General features: G+C 53.8%; 1 protein-coding gene and 1 pseudogene across 1 annotated transcript; both read left to right on the top strand.

The window, feature by feature from the left end:
* The window catches only part of LOC121159226, a 70,322-nt pseudogene extending 63,898 nt beyond the window's left edge, over positions 1 to 6,424 (top strand).
* A 1,090-nt stretch (positions 6,425 to 7,514) lies between these two features.
* Positions 7,515 to 17,408, top strand: PRDX6 (peroxiredoxin 6). The gene is made up of 5 exons (XM_040984270.1): positions 7,515 to 7,644; positions 10,252 to 10,408; positions 13,776 to 13,922; positions 14,898 to 15,044; positions 16,462 to 17,408. Exons 1-5 carry the CDS (start codon positions 7,550 to 7,552, stop codon positions 16,588 to 16,590), a joined length of 675 nt encoding a protein of 224 aa, XP_040840204.1. The 5' UTR covers positions 7,515 to 7,549; the 3' UTR covers positions 16,591 to 17,408.
* The last annotated feature ends 2,417 nt before the right edge of the window (positions 17,409 to 19,825 follow it).

The raw sequence follows: 19,825 nt of genomic DNA on the forward strand, positions 1-19,825 counted from the left end.
CTTGCCCTGCAGAGTGCGGGTCAACGTAACTGAAAAGTTATGAAACTCTTGCAGTGTGCGCATCCCTGGGCTCGTTCTCAGAGCTTGTTTCCTCCAGCGGCCCACAGTCTTTCTGGCTCCAATTTAGGATCTAAGGCTGAAATACAAATACAAACATGAGGTAGGAAAGGTCAAGACGCTTGACTTGGTCTCAGCTAGTTCCCTCCCAACCAATGAAACACAAAGGCCAGCTTCGTGGTATTTGTTCTTTGCGAACAGTAAATATTTACCAAGTGAGCAAACCAGATCATGTGTTGGACAAACTGGAGTCCCCTGCCCTCAAGGTTCCATTTGGGATTCACAGTACATGCATGCCTTTATATTTTCATAAATTGTACCTACAGTTGGAACAACTCTAAATTCTTTTATTTGGGTGGCACACTTTTGTGCAGCCAAGTTTAGCAGGCCCTCCACAGGCTAGGGAGCTGGGCAGAGAGAATCTGCTAAAGGTAAGACTGTGTCAGAGGAAGAAGGGGAGGTACTCACAGCCAAGGTAAACTTTTTAGAGCTTCGAGTCCCGCATGATGGAGCTGATCTCAAAAGGGCATCAGGCCTTATGCGTACTCTCCCATGCCCCCATCGTCCCACAAACAGATCCTACTAGCTGCTAAGGGAGAGTGCACCAAGTACGGCCTGCCATTGCTCTAAGAACTACTCAAACGGCATATCTTCTAAATTTGAGTTGTCCAGATATTAATAGACAATTATTTTTTTATGAGGGGTCTTCAGCAATTTCATGATGGGGGTGGATGTTTAGAATGTCTGTTTCCCACACTGCAGGGAGGGCCTGGGCACAGTGCCTGCCCCTGGCTCCCGACCCCAGCTCTCGGCTAGCGGGCACCCTGGGCATGGTGCCTGCCCCTGGCTCCCGACCCCAGCTCTCGGCTAGCGGGCACCCTGGGCGCAGTGCCAGCCTCTGGCTCCCGACCCCAGCTCTCGGCTAGCGGGCACCCTGGGCATGGTGCCTGCCCCTGGCTCCCGACCCCAGCTCTCGGCTAGCGGGCACCCTGGGCATGGTGCCTGCCCCTGGCTCCCGACCCCAGCTCTCGGCTAGTGGGCACCCTGGGCGCAGTGCCAGCCTCTGGCTCCCAACCCCAGCTCTCGGCTAGCGGGCACCCTGGGCATGGTGCCTGCCCCTGGCTCCCGACCCCAGCTCTCGGCTAGTCCTGGGAGTGATGACGGCTCAAGCATTTGGGTTGCTGCCACTTACAGGACAGACCCGGATGGATTATGTTCTCGGGTTTGGCCATCTGCGGAGTATGACTTTGAGCAAGAGAACATACTGTCTCCCTCACACTCTCTCTGCTTTTGAGACAAATGAATAAGCTGCTTTTTAAAAGGAAAAATAATATATGAATTTTGAAATATTTTTGCAACAAAATAAACACATCTTTATTTCTCCAAGAACTTTGTGAAGTTCCCTCACATTATGTATTTAAATAAAAGGGGGAGTGGGGAATGAAAACTTGGAGGAAAAGGGAGTGACTTGGGAACGAGAAGGTGGAGGGGCTGATGGAGGCTTTGTGTCTCTCCACTCAGGACTGCGGAGTGTTCTGTGGCGTGAAGAGGTGAGCCGGGGGTGCGGGGGGAAGGAGGCGCACTCATAATTCAATTTTATCAAGATTTCCAAATACCAAGCAAACCAGAAGCATGAGGTCAAATTCCGGCCTTTCAATCTGCAAATCAAAACTTCACCAAGGACTTTGAGTGTTACTTGTAGAATGAACCAGAAAACTGCCCGGGGAAAGAATGTTACTGATTGTGTAACACATGTAAACGCTGCGTTTACACAGTCTGAAGATTGCTCAGCCCTCTGTAAAAACGAGAGACAAGTATGCGTTCCTTCTTAGAACACAGCGGCCACGTCCCTGCCCTGAGCGACTGCCCGGACAGTTGAGCAGAACTAACCTGGAAGAAGGGGAGACAGCACCCTAGCATCACAGACTGAGGAGTGTGCTTGTCTTAGCGTGACAACGCCAGGGCACGGTCCTGACAAGTCCAGGATCAAACAGCAGTCACCACGGCTCTGTCTCTACAGAGAATCCTTTCATTTCAGAGACTTAAAGTACTCCTTGGCTTTAGCTCTGGAGCTGCAGGAATCTGCATAAGGTGGATGATAAAGGCCTGACGTCATTGTTTCGCATGTAGATTCCCAGTTTCCTCGGAGTTCTCTGTTTAATGGACTCCTTTCCTGAGTACGTAGCGCTGGAATCCTGTCAGTTATTGGACTCTGTACGCTTTTTTTTTCATTTGAGCTGTGTGTTCTGTTGATCTATGTCTGTCCTTATGCCAGTACAATGTCATTTTGATTACTGTAGTTTTGTGCTATGTTTTGAAATCACAAAGCGTATAAAACCTCTGTCTTGAGCCCAGCATGATAGCCTAGTGGCTAAATCCTCACCTTGCAAGTGCTGGGATCTTAATATGTGTGTCAGTTCATATCCCAGCTGCTCCACTCCATCCAGCTTCCTGCTTGTGGCCTGGGAAAGCAGTAGAGGATGTCCCAAAGCCTTGAGACCGGGCCCAGCATGGTAGCCTTGAACACGCCAGGATCCCATATGGGCACTGGTTCCAATCCCGGCAGTCCCACTTCCCATCCAGCTCCCTGCTTGTGGCCTGGGAAAGCAGCCAAGAACTGCCCAAAGCCTTGGGACCCTGTACCTGCATGGTAAACCTGGAAGAGGCTCCTGGCTCCTGGCTTCAGATCGGCTCAGTTCTGGCCATTGCAGTCACTTGGAGAATGAATCAGCAGATGGAAGATCTTCCTCTCTGTCTCTCCTCCTCTCTGTATATCTGACTTACAATAAAAATCAATAAATCTTTAAAAAAAAAAAGCCTCGGAACCTTGCACCCACACAGGATACCGGAAGAAGCCACTGGCTGCTGGCTGCCTTTAGACTGGCTCAGCTCCAGCCGTTGCAGCCACGTAGGGAGTGAATCAGCAGACAGATCTTTCTTTGTTTCTCTTCTCTCTGTATATCTGCCTTTCCAATTAGAAAAATAAAATAAATATTATTTAGAAAAATTTTAAAAATGCCTCTTTGCTCTTTTTCAAGATTATTTTGGCCATCCAGGGGCCCTTGATATATATAAATATAAATTACAAAATATAAAATTATAAAATATAAATTCTGGATGGATTTCTGCATTTGTGGAAAATTGAGATTTGCATCGAGGCTGCACTCCTGAGATTGCTGCGGGCAGTGATGGGCTTGGGTCTGCTCTGGTTGCAGCAGTCTGTGATTCAAAACACACAAAAGTTCCAAGGGGCCATTCACAGCAAAATACTTCAGTTTTGCAATTTAAACCACAATCACGGAACTACTGTTTTTCACTTCATATCTGTTTTTGATGTTTATTTATTTATTTTATTGTTTGTCTTGTTCTTTAAGTAAAGAAACGATCACCTCAGGAATTGGAGACAGAAATTGGCCTGGATAATAAGTTGTACTATAATCAATTGACTCTTGAAAGGAAAGAGGTTCCTTATCTAAATCTTTTTATTTCCTTATTCTCAGTTTATTTCAGAGAATGTGCAAGGGAGGCGGATGGAGAGAGGCCTTCTATTTGTCGTCTCGCTCTTCAAAAAAACCATCAGCAGCTCTGGTTCTCGGAGGACACACAGCCATGGCCCCTCCGCAGGCTCGCCTCCTTGCCTCTGCTCACCCCAGCGTCAGGCTTCCAGCTGGAAGGCTGTTGGCAGCTTGCAGCTTGCAGGACGGGGCAGATCCCCTTGCAGCCCTCAGCGCGGCTCAGCTGTGGCTCCGCTTCTAGAGTTCCACCGCCACCGGGTGCAGCTTCTGCAGGCTTCGCCTCCCGCCTGCTCCGATCTGTGTGTTAGTGTGAGTGTCCACCCCCTCCACCCCGTGCCCATGGGCTGCAGGCCTTGTCGCCCACGTTTTAGGTTACTAGCTAATCAATTATGGTTGAAAAGTTAATCCAGTCGTGGTGTCTGACGGCAGAGCTGTTGGGAAGCGGTGAGAAGGGAGAAGGCTGCTAGGGCCGAGCCCTGGTGACCACAACGTGGTGACCTTCTCAGGAGAGATCACACGGCCAGGGGCATGCGTGCTGTTGGTGTCCGTCCTGGCTCAGGTGTGCCGCCTGCTCTGCAGGCATCCCCCCACCCCCCACCCACATCAGCGTCCACACCAAAGCGGTTTCCCAGTCTTGAACTGTGAATGAGTGAGTCAGGAGAAACCTCCCTCCATCGGTGGCTTACATGTAACTAAGAAGTCATCTTTCAGCTTCTATACCTACAACAAACGCGGGCTAAATCTCTCGTCTTGCCTTTCACCACCCCGGTTCCCTCCAAAGGCTGTTGGCCGAGCTGTATGTTGGCTACCATAGGATCAAACACTGAGTTCTGTGTCCTCCTTGAGGTTCGAGTGACAGGCCACGTGCCCAGCTTTCCTTGGGAGGACAGGCATTCAGAGGCTCCTCTACAGACGTTCTTTTCTCAGCTCATTCTTTCTCTCAGTTGCAACTTCTTTATTGGCTCTCTCTCTCTTTCCTCTCTCCCTCTGGGACACCTCTGTGGACAGACAGATGGGAGACTGGCATTCCCCACCTGCTGTAGGAGTCCTGGAGCAGACACGGCAGGGAGGAGCGAGCAGGCTGGACAGCCAGCAGCGCGAGGTGATCAGCCCCCTCCTGTGCAGGTTGACAGCACGGTCCTAACACCTGCGTAGTTTCCTGTGCCCTGGCCTTTTTGCATGGTTATAGAAAAGATCATCAAATCAGACCATTCCGTACAGGTGTTGCTGGGTTTTTTTAGAACCTAATCCTGCCACCGCAGCGTTGACCTGGAGCTTTAGAGGTCTCCTCTCGCATGCGCTGGGATTTTTACTAGGTTAGGACTTCGGCTAAGAACACGTTTCCCATTTTATTCCTGGATGCAGGGGCCAAGCAGCCTTGCTGCTGTGGCTCAGGAAGGCAGCGCCCACTGCTGCCCTTGGGTTTTGTGCCTGCGAGTCCTCGTGTGGAACAGCCACATGATTTGTCAGTAGCTCTGGAGCTGACCGTCTAACTACACCCTCTTCCAAGTGAAGCCTTCTCCGGGCCTGCCTCTCCTCTCCCCACCTGGGTTTCTCCTGGAAGGCCTTCTCTGGCACTCCGCTTTCCACTTCTCTGGAATGAGGCTCAGTCAGTGGGGCAGGGGGCAGAGGTTGAATCTCAGCAATAGGCAGGAGGGTATAAGCAATTACCTGCCCTGGCCAGTCAGGACAGCATTCCTCCAGCCTCACATATGAAATACGTGGGGTAGCTTTTGCCAATATGTTCTGTCCAGTTTTTCCTGAAAACGTGTGGTCAGTGACCCGCTGTGCAGTCTCACAGCGCTGCCACTCACAGAGCTGCGAGATCGGAGCGGCTCCTTTCCTCCTAACCGCTGTCGCTGCGGTGTAGGGGCCAGGGGCTCTCCGAACAACACGGAACTTCCACTGCAGTGGACACAGCGTCGCTAGAGCTTCTCACCTAGTGTTGTGAGAAATCATGTTTTTAAAATGTTCACAGCAAGGCTGGGCACGATGTCTCAATTGACTAACCCTCCTCTTCCAAGGCACAGGCATCCCATGTGTGCGCCGGTTCATGTCCCAGCAGCTCCACTTCCCATCCAGCTCCCTGCTTGTGGCCTGGGAAAGCAGTCGAGGACGGCCCAAAGTCCGGGACCCTGCACCCGCAGGGGAGACGAGAGGAAACTCCTGGTTCCTGACTTCAGATCAGCTCCAGCCACTGCAGCCACTTGGGGAGTGAATCAATGGATGGGAGAGCCTTCTCTGTGCATCTCCTTCTCTCTGTAAATTTGCCTTCTAATAAAAACATATAAAGTTTCTAAAATGTGCAGATTAGTATTAGGTTTCCTAGAGTGGCTACAAAATCTCCCAGTCATCTTACTATAAGTTCACTGAAGAACTGCAAGTACGTGACAAAACACATCACTAGGGGGAGCACCCGGGTCAGTGAGGACCAGCACCACGGCTATGGGAGCACCCAGGTCAGTGAGGACCACCACCACGGCTATGGGAGCACCCGGGCCAGTGAGGACCAGCACCTCGGCTCTGGGAGCACCCGGGCCAGTGAGGACCAGCACCACGGCTATGGGAGCACCCGGGCCAGTGAGGACCAGCACCACGGCTCTGGGAGCACCCGGGCCAGTGAGGACCAGCACCACGGCTCTGGGAGCACCCGGGCCAGTGAGGACCACCACCACGGCTCTGGGAGCACCCGGGCCAGTGAGGACCACCACCACGGCTCTGGGAGCACCCGGGTCAGTGAGGACCAGCACCATGGCTATGGGAGCACCCGGGTCAGTGAGGACCAGCACCATGGCTATGGGAGCACCCAGGTCAGTGAGGACCACTCTGATCTCTGTCAGGAGCCTCCCTGAACCCTACCACACCCCACCCAGTGGGTCTTCCCTGCGCTGAACCTCAACCCTACGTATCACCCCATCAACACCCATCACTGCACCAACACTCCGATGTCCACACACTGCCCTCCTGAGAGCAGGCCTCTAGCATGGTGACCTCTGGGCCCGGGAGCACCCCAGCCCTGGACACCCCACTAAGTCACAGCTCAGCTGGGAGCCGCCTCCCCCTCTAAGTGCAGCTGATGCCGCCCACATGGCCCTCCTCAGGCTCCGCTCGGGGACAGGCAGCAGTCTAAGTCCCCGTCTCCCGTGGCAACAGAGCAGTGAAGCATATTTCACCATGTACGTGTGGATTTCAGAGAACGTGTATGAAGGCGGTTCAGAAGGGAACTGGGCCGTGAACGGCGAGAAGGCTGAATAAAAATAAGAGCTTGGTGACGCTGCCCTGGCATTAGCATGGGGTTTTGGCTGCAGTCAAGGCACTTCCTCTAAGGCCCGGGCCTCGCCACATCCTCTGTGGGACACGCATGTACACTGCACGGCTGGCCTGGCGGGGGAGCCGCGGGGGCGCCGGGAAGGCGGGGCGGGTCCGCGCGGGTCCCGAGCCCGGGACTGCCCTGCGGCTCCCCGGCGCCCCCAGACCCACGCCCCGGCCCTCAGACCCGGAGCACCGCAGGCCGCCGGGGACCGCCCGGAGCTGGGCCCGCGTCACGTGTGCAGGGGCCCCGTGAGAGGCCGCGCGCCCCGCCCTCGGCCAGCCCCGCCCCTCGGCCAGGCCCCGCCCACCGCCGGGCGCGCCCCGCCCCTCGACTCCCGCTCCTCAACCCTCGGCCCTCGGCCAGCGCCCCGCCCCTCGGCCAGGCCCAGCCCCTCAGTCTCATTCCCCCCACCCCCGGCTCCGCTCCCGCCCTTCGCCCCGCCCACCTGCCGGCCCGCTGCTTGCAGCCGCCGCGCGCCTCTCCCAGGCCCCGCCCCCGGGCCCGCCTCTTTGCCTCGGCCCCGCCTCTCTACCCCGGCCCGCCTTCTGCCTGGCCCCGCCTCTCCGTCCCGCCCCCTCGCCCCGGCCCCGCCTCCGCCCCGCCCACCCGCCGACCCTGCTTGCCGCCGCGCGCCTCGCCGTGCTCGTCTGTCCGCGCTGCCGCCATGCCCGGAGGTCTGCTTCTCGGGGACGAGGCCCCCAACTTCGAGGCCAACACCACACACGGACGCATCCGCTTCCACGACTTTCTGGGAGACTCGTAAGTGGCCGCGGGGTGGCCTGGGTTCGGCCCGCGCCTCGCGCCGTGCGGCCGGGCCTGGGCGCGCCCGCTGTCCTGCCCGCGGTCACTGGCCGGGCCCGGTGCCCGGTGCCCGGGGCCCGGGGCCGCGCCGCCCTCCCAGCTGCCCTCGGCCTGCAGCTTTGCGCACCGGGGCAGCCGGGCGGCCCGTGAGGCCAGCGGAGGGCTGCTGCTGGCCGCGGCCTCTGCAGGGGAAGGGCGCGGGCTGCCCAGAAAGTGACCCAGAGACCGCCCGGAGCCTGCCCGGCTGGCCGCGATGTGGTAACGGCTGGGGAGGAACCAGGAACCGGCCTGTGTAGGTGTGTCCGGGGCACGGAGGTGCCCTGCCCGCTAGGCCTGGGCCGGCCAGGGCATGCGCGCCGACCCCTTTGTTTCCCGCGGCCCTGCTGGTGCGGCCCAGCGGGTGGCCGGCGCTCTGGCCTGGCCGGTGCGTGGACTCTGCTCCTGTGCAGCCCACTTGAGGGTGCAGAGTTGGCACGCGGAGGCTGATGGGCCTGTGCAGTTGCACGGGCAAGCTTGCAGGCAGGCGTCCACGCCCCGCGCCTCCGCTCTGCAAACTTTTCAAAGCACAGTGGCCAGAGAGGCAGAGAAGTTCATCAAAGCAGTGCTTGAACAAGCCTGTGCTGGGAACGTGGGCCAGAGCCTCCTACCGCAGGCCCACTCTGCCCCATCTCAGACCAGGGAACAGTTAACCTTGGAGGAATAGAATGGAAAATCAGTGAGATGGAACATTGAGACCTTGAAGGCAACGGAGTGTGCAGAAGCAGAGGTCGTGGCCAGCCTCCTGTTCAGAATCTAGATATTAGCGTTTCTCCAACCCTTGTGGGCCTTTCAGAACATACCCGCCTCCCCCACCTGCAGCTCTCACCGCCCGGAAGTGCTGACTGAAGGTGGGAAAGCATGCTGCAACCCCGAGCGTGAGGCCGGGGTCCTTCTGGGCTGCCGTTTCTTGGCCTGGGATCCCCCCCAGGAGTGACTGAGAGTGGTGCCCATCAGGGAGCCATCTGGAAGAAGAGGGCCAAGTGTCTGCTTCTGTGAGCGAGTAACACGCAGGCGTGTCTAGGGGCACACACAGTATAGAGAGGACGGTGGGCTTCGGGGGCTTGGTGGGCAGGGACCTCCTCGAAGAAGGCTGGAAGGCGTGGAGTGGTGTAAAGTCATTGAATTGCTCTTAAGAGCAGCAGTAGGAAGACTTGGGAAGAAGGCAGACCAAGCTGAGACATTCCTGGGGTTCAGCCCCTTTCTGGCCATGTGCTGGGTGGGTGTTTGACTGCCCGGTGGCTTAGTGCCCACTCCGTGGCACGGGTGAGCGAACCAGACTCTGTGGCCCACACCGAAACAAGGAATTTCCTAACTTGCTTCCTCTTTACCAAATTCCCGGATCCACTTTTTCTCTGCTTTGGTGGAGTCTCATCTCACTCTTGCTTAAATCCTTTCTGAAAACATCTAAGGCCCGGAGCTGGATAACTTGCCTCAGAAAGTCTGCGTCCCGCCCTGGCTCTTCATGTAAAGGAACCTGTTTCTTTTGTCTCGGGACTTCCGCCCTGTTTTTCAGTCTTGTCTCAAGAAGAAGGAGGTTCCCTTGTTATCTGTATTGTTCTTTTTGTGCCAGAGGTCAGCGTAGTGTCCAGGCTAGATCTACTGGCTTAGGACACCCCGTAATTGGTGTGAGTCAGTTGAGGGTGTGGAGAACTGAATGTTAAATGGAAAACTAAGCATTTATTTTCTCATCAGAAGCCCATATGGGTCTGCAACCCCCTCACCTTTGTGATAAATAATATAATTTTTTAAGAATTTCCTGTTCAGTTGAGAGAGCATTTGTTGTCAAGGAGAAGTGGCCCTCAAAGTTTCTTAATGACTCAAAATGTGCTGCAAATCTGTGTGGTTTTAGCCTTAAGAGGATGATGAAGCAGAAATCTGCATTTATCTGAGCACCTGCAGTTAGAGTCTATTACAGCTACCGAGCAGGAGCTGGGTGGAGCCACCCAAGTGTTCTGGGTTGTTAGGGCGCAAACCCTGGCTGTCCTGTTTGCACATTAGTGCATTTGCAAAAGGTTTTATAATAAAGCCAAGTGTCAGCTGCAGTTTTACTTGAATCAGAGAGGTCCCTATGTGGTTCGCTTACGTCACCTGTTCACTGTTGCAGGCAAATGTGCGCTTGGACACAGCACACATTGAAACATGCCTTGTCAGAGCTGAGCTTCGTGGTCTCTGCCAGGAAAACACACAAAACAGAGAAATAAAAAGTGACTTCACCAAGCTTTTGGCTTGGGTAGCACACAGATTTTATTAGCTAGAAGGGAGTCAGTCAGGGTGACTTGTTCGCTATTAAAAGAGACAACACCCTAAAATTGCTATTTTTAAATGCCATCTTGAATTTTGTATCTTTGAATTGGGCTGTAAACATAGGCCTCGCTGGAGGTAAAACATAAGCCCTCCCCAGTCAGTGGCTTCCTAAGCATTCATTTGAGAAAGTAAACCTTTTTTTTTGGTTTGCTTTGCTAGGAATTGTGGCTTTACAACTGCGCGATGTTGGCAGCTCTTCATCAGCTGTGTCCTTTGTTTCAGATGGGGCATTCTGTTCTCCCACCCCCGGGACTTCACCCCGGTGTGCACCACAGAGCTCGGCAGAGCTGCGAAGCTGGCCCCGGAATTTGCCAAGAGGAATGTTAAGATGATCGCCCTCTCAGTAGACAGCGTTGAGGACCATCTTGCTTGGAGCAAGGTACAGTACTGTGCACCTGGCCTTTCTGCTGGTGCAGCCTGTGGAGTCTCCAAAGGGATGCGTATGTCTGTGTGTGCTAAGCCGTCGACTGGCTGGTAGCCCTTAGCTGGCTTCAGCATTGGGGCTGATCCAAGGAGGGCGTGCTGAGATGACTTCCAGCCTCTGAGGAGGAGGAGGGTATGAGCTTTTCGTCAGCAGGCGGTGCATCTGATGAGGCTTCCACAGGTATTCCAGCACTGGCTTTGAGGAGCTGCAGGGTCGTTGAACCTGAGCCATTGCTGGGGAGGACTCGGTGCTCCCTCCCCTCTGCCCACACGTCCACCTGTGGGTCTCTTCATCACCGGCCATCCTGACAAGCCAGTAAGTGCGGCCCCTGGGCTCTGAGCCCTTTGGAAAGCTGACGGAGCGCCAGAGGGCTCGGGGACACACTTGATGGCCAGTTGTTCAAAGCACGAGTGTGAAATTCCCTAAAACTTAAGAGTGTCATCAGAGGTGGGGCCAGTCCTGTGGGTCTGGGGACCTCAGCGCTGGCCCGGTGGACCGTGTGAGAACTGGATTGAGTTAGGTGGCACCCGGGTGGTGTCCGCTTGAAACTGATTCATTGTTCCACATGCCACAATTACAAACTGGCTAATTACACATAAGCTTGGTTCTTGAGGTCTGAGTATACCTCGGGTTTAAGGTTTAGAACATGACCTCCGCATTGTGAAATGCGCCTGGCTCCGTCTGCCAGCAGTGTTCAGCTCAGCTATCACTTTGGTCCTCTCATGGCCTCCAGGACACCGTGGCCTAGCCGTCCTGCTCAGGCTTACCCTGATGTTTTATGCTAATTTATAGGAATGTTGCCCCAAATTTATTCTTGCTCTTCTCTGGTCTCTGCCCTCTTCCACTGACTCAGTCCATTCACTCCCATACTGAACTGCTGTGTAGATAGACACTGGTTTTCAACCCTCCTTCTCTAGGCCAGTTCCTGGGGTTCCAGGTTGGTGTGGCCACTGCCCCCTCTGACTGTCCCTCGGACGCCCAGTCTTCTCACGCCTCACCTGCCCAATCCCAGAGTCGCACTCCTCTCAGCCAATGCCAGCCTCATTTTTGCAGTTGCTCAAGCCAGAACCAAGGAGCCATTCCTAACTTTTTTTTTCATGCCATATGTCTGGTTTACGTATCCAGATTCACCTTCCAGATACATGTGTGTGGCTTGCCTGACAGTCTCCGCTCAGATGACAGCTATGAGGCTTACTTGTAAAGTGCTGGCAGCCTTTCGGGTCCGAGTCCCCAGCAGCTACCGTGTGCGTGTTGCCTTCTGCCCATGAGTGTGCAGGCTGAGCGCGAGCAGAGGCTCCTGGCTGGGCAGTGCTGCAGAGTGCTCAGGACCTGGCTCGTCTTAGGTGGTCGGTACTGCCGCAGGAGGGTGTACCTGACAGCGAGCGTGGTGGTCCAAACCTGCCTTAGCAGCTTGCTTTTAAAGGTCATAGCCACAGTGTGTTACTAAGCAGTGCGGCTGCAGTTTGAGGGCTGCCTGTGCCAGGCTCTGTGTCAAGTGCATGCAGCTGACTAAAGGACAGAGTAGTACAGCTTAGTCCTTATTGTCTCAGATCAGAAGATTGTAGGAGGAAAAGGAAAGGCGATCTTTTGTGGGGTAGATTTCTCTTTCATTCCTTACACTTGGCAGTGGATGGAGACCAGCATTTCTACAACATTCTCACACACGGTTTCCCCTTAGCGGCTTAGCGAGCCCTTGAGGTTAGGCGTGTCAGCTCTGCTCTCGTTTCAGGGATGAGATTATGTGTTTTTTTTTGTTTCACTCACAGAGATGGAGGGGTTTGCCCAACATTGGCCAGCTAGAAAATAATGGCAGTGTCATTTGAACCTCAAACTGACGTACTTGATACCAGGCTGGGACCTCACCCGGTCTGGGAGAGAAGAAAACGCCGCAGTGGTGCTGAGCCACGGCTCCTCTGTGTTGGTGAATAGAACAGGGTGGAGAATCACTGCACAGCAATAATCAGAATTACACTTCCTTATGGGAAGACTTCATAGCCAATTGCATAATACCTCCTGAGCAGTATCAGTGTCCCTAGGTACATTCTGCCAGGTGAACTTCCGCCCTTGAAGTTTAAAACATTGTGTCAGCAGAACAGTCCATACACTGTCAGGTCAGAAGCAGTGTCCCACTCCTGACGCGCGCTTAGCTCATGGGACGATGCGGTGTCCATTTGGAAGATGTTTAATGCCACATCTCTTGCTGCGAAGCCCACCCATGTTTCATATCTTGTGCCATCCGCCCGCTGTTTCACTTCCCAGGCTGCACATGATTAATAAAATACTTCCACTTGCAACTTTAAATCATCTTTTCCTCCACTTCCTGAAACGGCCAGCCAGGTTTTCACTTTCCTGTAATTGTTTCTGCTCTGACTAGCCTGCATGGCTCATGGATACCATCGCGACCCCATGTGCTGCTGTGCTGCGCAGGCCACCTGCGGTCCTAGCCAGCGCTTGCTCACACGGTCACACTAGGTGACACGCTGGCTGCCTGCCGTGCTGCGTAGGCCACCTGCAGTCCTTGCCAGTACTTGCTCACACGGTCACGCTAGGTGACACGCTGGCTGTAGCGCAGTTTCTTTTTAAAATTTTTTTTTTAAGATTTATTTATTTTTATTGGAAAGTCAGATGTACAGAGAGGAGGAGAGACAGAGAGGAAGATCTTCTGTCCAGTGATTCACTCCCCAAGGGGAGGAGTGGAAGAATCCATCGCCCTAGTTGGGAGAACCCCTACTGCAGTTCAGAACCAGCTCTGTCTTCTGGGCTTCGCCGGGCCTGCCCTCCATCTGCCTTTTTACTCCTCTGTCCTTAAAGTTCATACTTAGCTCCTTGGGTTGTTCCAAGTCTTGTGTTGGGTTTTTGTTCCTCTTTGATTTCTCAGTGTCGATCTTCCAGTTGAGTATCTGAATCCTGGTGCTTTGGAAGCAAAGATAACATCTACAGAATTTGCTTTGCTCACTGCAGTATCAGGCTTGTTCTAGAACTGGCAGCATTGTGGTGGCTTTCCCAGCGTCTGAGCACCCAGCACCCTGTGTTGGCATCTGGCTGTGCCCACTTGTGGAGCAGTGCTGTTGCGTTCTGCAGGCAGGCAGCACGGAGGCGGGAACAGGACCTCGAGCCATGCTGGTAGACCGAATGCCGACCCTCCTCACCCTCCTCGTCTGATTCCTGCAGTGAGCCCTTGGGAAGGGAGTTTGTTTTCTTACTGAAATTGTTCTCAGAAACATTGATTCTGTTCATAAGCCTGTTCCCTGACCCGGAAGACATACGTTGGTAACACTGAGAGGGTCCCTCAGCCTCGCGGTTCTCGTTCCGTGCCTTTCAGGATATCAACGCCTACAATGGTGAGGCTCCCACAGAAAAGCTGCCTTTCCCCATCATTGATGACAAGAACCGGGACCTGGCCATCCTCCTGGGCATGCTGGACCCGGCAGAGAGGGACGAAAAGAACATGCCCGTGACGGCGCGCGTGGTGAGTCGGCTCGGGAGCGGCGAGGGAAGCAGGCCAGTGGAGGGGTTGTTTATTAGTTACAGAGAGGGAAGGAAAGGCAGAAAAGCAGCTTTCGAGCACTGACACGCTCTCCACGTTGCCCCAGCAGCCAGGTCTCCCACACGGGCGTCGGGCCCAGGTACCGGGCACTCTCCCACTGATGTCTCAGCTGTGTTAATTGGGCTGCAGCTTAACGCCCTGCGCCCCAGCCCCTCAGCCAGATTTTTTTTTTTCTTTTATTTATTTTTTATTGGAAAGTCAGATACACAGAGAGAAGGAGAGACAGAGTAAGATCTTCTGTCCGCTGATTCACTCCTCAAGTATCTGCAATGGCTGGAGCTGCGCTGATCAGGAGCCAGAAGCCAGGAGCTTCCTTTGGGTCTCCCATGTGGGGTCAGGGTCCCAAGTCGAGCTATCCTCGACTGCGTTCCCGGGCCACAATGCTGAAATGGAAGCAGGGCTGCTGAGATTAGAACTGGAACCCATATGAGATCCTGGCACATGCTAGGCGAGGACTTTAGCCACTGGGCTACTGCGCCGGGCCCAGCCAGATTTCTTAATGCCTGATTTAGAGCTCTGGAGATTCAACAGAAAAATCAGCAGCTTTTCCCAAGACAGACTCTAAAACTGAGAACACTCCTCTAGCTCTCCAACAGCCCTTCATCACAGTGAGCCGTTTTTGAATCCTTCTCAACTGTGTCTTCTGCCTGCCAGAAACCAAACCCAGGCCCAGGAAAGTACGGCCATTTGAGGACAGGCATCGGTGCCCTTTGGCACTGGTGTGCGCGGTGTCTTCCCAGGGCCTCTCCTGAACAGCCAGCCCCAGTGTGATCCCCTTGTGTGGAGAGGGCGTCTGCTCCGGCTCCCCGGGGAGGTCCTGGGTGCTGCTGTTTGTGGGTGAGTGCACAGCTCCCTTCACGAGCCCTGGAGACACTTCCTGCCTCCCCGTGCCTGCAGGTGTTCATCTTCGGGCCCGATAAGAAGCTGAAGTTGTCCATCCTGTACCCAGCCACCACGGGCAGGAACTTTGATGAGATCCTCAGAGTGGTTAACTCTCTCCAGCTGACCGCAGAGAAGAGAGTTGCCACCCCGGTGGATTGGAAGGTACGAGGGGCCCCAGGGTGGGTCCCCACTGGCCTGGACAGCGGCCTGTGGGGTCTGTGCTGGCTGGGCTGGGGCGAACCCCCAGTCCATCAGGAGCAAGTGCGCGTTCTCAGGGTCTTGAAGTACAAACTCCCTGTGTTGCTTTCCGAATCCTACAGAATTTGGACAACTTGTTTGGTCAGAATCATGCCTTTTGTTAATACAAGGGGATTTTTTTTAAAGCCTTTTGTTAGTACTTTCCAGATAGCAAAAGCAGAATTGATCACTTTTCCCAAGTTGTGGCTGGAAGGCTATTGCCATATTAGCATCGTGAAGGATTTTATTTCTCTTAGGCTTCTGTCTTCTTTAAATTTTCCCAGAATTCTGTGAAATGCGAATTTACAATCCGTGGGATTGCTTCATATTTTTTAAACATGCTAACCTGAATATGAGGTCTTACTGGTTTGTTTTTATATGTTTTATATGTTTTTCTCCAATAGGCAAATCATGTAAGTTCTGTGTCCATTAACTGAGTCTGTGTTTACTGAGCCCAGACACTGGGGAGACGCCAAAACGTTGAAATACATGCTTAGCTTTTTCTTTGGATTTAGCATCTAATTTATTTATTTGAAAGCCAGAATTAGAAAGCGAGGTCTTCCATCCACTGGTCCACTGCCTCATTGGCCAGAGCTGGGCTGCTCTGAGGTCAGGAAGCAGGAGCCTCATGCAGGCCTCCCACGTGGGCGGCAGGAGCCCAGGCACTGGGTGATGGTGCCCTAGCAGGGAGCTGGATCGAGGTGGAGCAGCCCAGATTTCACACTCGTGCATGTGTGGGATGCCACTGTCACGGGCAGTGCTCTGCCCACTGCACTAGCTTGTGGGCCCTTTGTAAACTTGAAGACACTGCGCGATGGAGTCCCTGCCCTGCAGAGCTTGGATCGGTAGGTGGTCTGATGAGCAGTGATTTCAGGAGCTACAAAGAATCACCCAGCAGAGTGGCAGGGCATGGGGACGCGGGAGCGGGAGTGTTGTGTTCTCTGTGGAGGCATGTCTTTCTCCCAGGGAGGAGACAGGTGGCCACACAGTGCCCGCCTGAGGAAAGGGCACTCCCAATGAGTGCCCTTCACGTGAACTTGGCGTAGTAGTGCTATGGAAGGGAGGCCTAAACAGCAAGAGGTGGGGGCGACGGGACAAAACGTGAAGCAGGGGATTCATTAGCGCAGGATGGAGTCAGAATGAAAAGGTAAATAAAGGACGGTGGCTAGCCGTTGCTGATTTCAAAACAAGACCGTTTCATACCAGCAGGTGGAAAAATGGGCTCTGGGGAAATAAAGAACACTTGGTCATTCTCACTGGCTGCCTTTCCGGAGTTAATGTTTGAAGATCTTTAAGCTTCACCGTAAGATTGAATTTCAACATTCTCAACTTCTCCCAACAGGAGGGAGATAGTGTGATGGTCCTTCCAACCATCCCTGAAGAGGAGGCCAAAACCCTTTTCCCCAAAGGAGTCTTCACCAAAGAGCTTCCGTCTGGCAAGAAATACCTCCGCTACACGCCCCAGCCCTAGAGAAATCACGGCCGGGGCTGCTCGTGTAGCACAGTGAACCGCAACATGCCAGCTGCCAATCATGTTTTCCTAACAATTCCATGCAAACATCTCAGTTTAATCACCGCCTGGGTCTTTAGGTCACCGTACTGCTGACTTATTAAATGAAAATGACACTCAAGTACCTTGGGCTTCTTTACTGTGTGACGTCACCAGCGTTTGTCCCGTTCCCAGGCGTCAGCAGGCTGAGCTGGCTGGGCCCTGGGGAACACGCCATGTGTGTGAAAGCTCCCGTCTTGGTGGGTCTCTGCTGTTTGTGATCAATGAATAACATCTCTTGATTGAGAAGCCTGCTTCGCTCCATCCTAGGCTGACTGCTGCTTCTCTTAACTGTTCCTCTCTTCTGCTAACCCATTTGGAGAAAAGATCTCTGTAAATATCTACAGGTACTACCTGGAACCCAAGAACTTAGGAATTTCACTTGAAAGTTCTTTAATCAGTGTTTTAACCATAACCGGAAGAAAGATTGACTTTGTGTACTTTTCTAGTAGATAACTATTTTTAAAAATGGGGGGGGGTGGAGTGGTTGAAATGGGATCCATTTTCAGTTCAGGGAGAGGTTGGAGCAGAGGTGCACCACCCACCAGGGAGACAGCCAGAGCTGTGTCTAATGCCACGTGCCTTCCACACGCATTGTCCCCTTGATGTCATTGCACATGGAAGGGCTCACAGCATGATTGATGGACAGTATTTTATTACAGGACTCTTGCAAGGGGTTGCTATTTTTCTGAACTTTGCTTTCTGGAGATCAGCAAATAAAATTCTTCGTTAAAACCGGATCACAGAATTCTCTTGTCACACTTTGAAGAACTGCTGTGCAGTCGTGTCGCCAAGGGCAGAGGTGTCCTTGTTACTAGGATTAGCGTGAATAGGTTTCTCAGAAGACACAACCCTGTGATTTGACGCACTGAAAATGGAGAGGCAGCTGAAGGCTTCCCAGGCTCGCCTGCTTCACGTACTTCTGAGCCCTGAGTCTCATGGTCTGTTCTTGGCCGATACCTTACTGAGATGGCTGGGGCATGCGCTGTGGCACAGAGGTTAAGGTGCTGCTGGGGTTGCCCACATCCCGTACCTGAGCGCCTGTGTTCAAGTCCAGGCTGCCCTGCTTCTCATCTAGCTTCCTGCAGAGATACAACTGAGGCAGCAAAGGTTAGAGCGAGGACTTGGGTCTCTAGCACCCACGTGGGCTCTGTGCTCTTTGAGCGCAGCCACAGCCGTTAGTCTTGGGGATGAATGGTTTCTCTGCCTTTTAGACAAATCACTAAAATTTCAAACTATCGCTCCTTTGTGCCTCGAGTTTCCCTGTTTGTTGATAAAAGAATGAACCTTAGAGATAATGATCGCTTGCTACAGTCCGAGTCCACTTGGACTGCTCTGATGCAAGTTGTAGACTGGGTGGCTTAAGCGACAAGCGTTTCCTGCAGTGCTGGTCATTGAGTGGCCTGCGGGTCCGGGGTCAAGGCACTGACTGCTGAGGCCTGCCTTTCCCACAGCGCTGGTCATTGGGCGGTCTGGGAGTCAGGGTTGAGTCGTGGGCAGTGGCGGCTGAGGCCTGGTTCAGCATCTGTGGACAGCTGCTTTCTCGCTGTGTCCTCAGGCTGCGCAGTCCTCCATGAAGCTGGCTCTTGCAGAAGTCATTTGCAGTCCTTCGCCTTCTCTGGCCCCTGTGGGTCCTGAGAGCCTGGTGGCCTCGCAGCTCTCTCTGCTGTCAGGGACACACTGCAGGGATCCTGCAGCCACTGCTGTCGGGGACACACAGGCAGGGATCCTGCGGCCACTGGCGGGGACACACAGGCAGAGATCCTGCAGCCACTGCTGTCAGGGACACACTGCAGGGATCCTGCAGCCACTGTCGGGGACACACAGGCAGGGATCCTGCAGCCACTGCTGTCAGGGACACACTGCAGGGATCCTGCGGCCTCTGCTGTCAGGGACACACTGGCAGGGATCCTGCGGCCACTGCTGTCAGGGACACACTGCAGGGATCCTGCGGCCACTGCTGTCAGGGACACACAGGCAGGGATCCTGCGGCCACTGCTGTCAGGGACACATGCAGGGATCCTGCGGCCACTGCTGTCAGGGACACACTGCAGGGATCCTGCGGCCACTGCTGTCGGGGACACACAGGCAGGGATCCTGCGGCCTCTGCTGTCAGGGACACACTGCAGGGATCCTGCGGCCTCTGCTGTCAGGGACACACTGCAGGGATCCTGCGGCCTCTGCTGTCAGGGACACACTGCAGGGATCCTGCGGCCTCTGCTGTCAGGGACACACTGCCGGGATCCTGCAGCCTCTGCTGTCGGGGACACACAGGCAGAGATCCTGCGGCCACTGCTGTCGGGGACACACAGGCAGAGATCCTGCAGCCACTGGCGGGGACACACAGGCAGGGATCCTGCAGCCACTGCTGTCGGGGCCCAGTGGCTCTTCTTTTCTATTTCTCACTGCCACAGAGTAAAGGAGATAGTAACCTACACACGACTCCAAGTTGTTCTCTGACCTGTGAGAATTGGAATCTGCTTCACCTGGGCCCTGAGCCCCAGGCATAAGCATCAGCTCACTCTCTAGACAAGGCTGAGCCAGCCGAAGCCAGGAGCTTTGGGTGGGTGGCCTCTCAGGTTGTCCAGGCTGTGTTCCAAGTCACAGATCCGACGGGGACTGGTGGCTGACGTCACCACCACAGCGCTTCCTTCTCCCCATGTGTCTTTCAAAGCCTTTTTGAAATAGAGTCAGCCATGAAATTTGACTTTAACTTTGAAAAACAAGATGGGAAGACATCAGAAAGCACTACACAATATAAGAATGTTAATTTTTCCTAAACTTGGTTTCCAATAACTCAGAATACAGAACATAGTTCTATTTTTCAATATTTACTAAAGTGGGTGGAAAGAATAACCGTACTCTGAAAAGTATGAGGGAGAAACTAATTACAGCAGTTTCACAAATTAAAATGGCAGTGCCGTTCTCGTTGAGCTGCGGTAATGGACTCGCATAACTCACTGCCTGCTGCAAGCGAGGTTGCCTGTGCTGTGCCAGGAGTGCTGCGGGGAGCTTATGTTACCTGCAAGAACTTGGAACATTTCAAGTATAATGCAACTGCTGAAAACGGCAGGTGTCGACAGTCGTCTTCCGATCGCTCATAAAATAAATATAGCAGTGAATGCTTCCAGAGCTTCCGAGCAAACTCCTTGCCAGG

Source organism: Ochotona curzoniae, unplaced genomic scaffold (assembly GCF_017591425.1).
Source record: "Ochotona curzoniae isolate NIBS_2020 unplaced genomic scaffold, NIBS_Ocur_1.0 contig_4105, whole genome shotgun sequence".
NCBI classification, from domain to species: Eukaryota; Metazoa; Chordata; class Mammalia; order Lagomorpha; family Ochotonidae; genus Ochotona; species Ochotona curzoniae.

Bases quoted from the DNA above. Each gene is read 5' to 3' on its own strand.
- PRDX6 (XM_040984270.1), top strand. From the start codon at position 7,550: ATGCCCGGAGGTCTGCTTCTCGGGGACGAGGCCCCCAACTTCGAGGCC. The intron at 7,645-10,251 runs GTAAGTGGCCGC...CCTTTGTTTCAG, and splicing joins CACGACTTTCTGGGAGACTC to ATGGGGCATTCTGTTCTCCC. The intron at 15,045-16,461 runs GTACGAGGGGCC...TTCTCCCAACAG, and splicing joins CCACCCCGGTGGATTGGAAG to GAGGGAGATAGTGTGATGGT.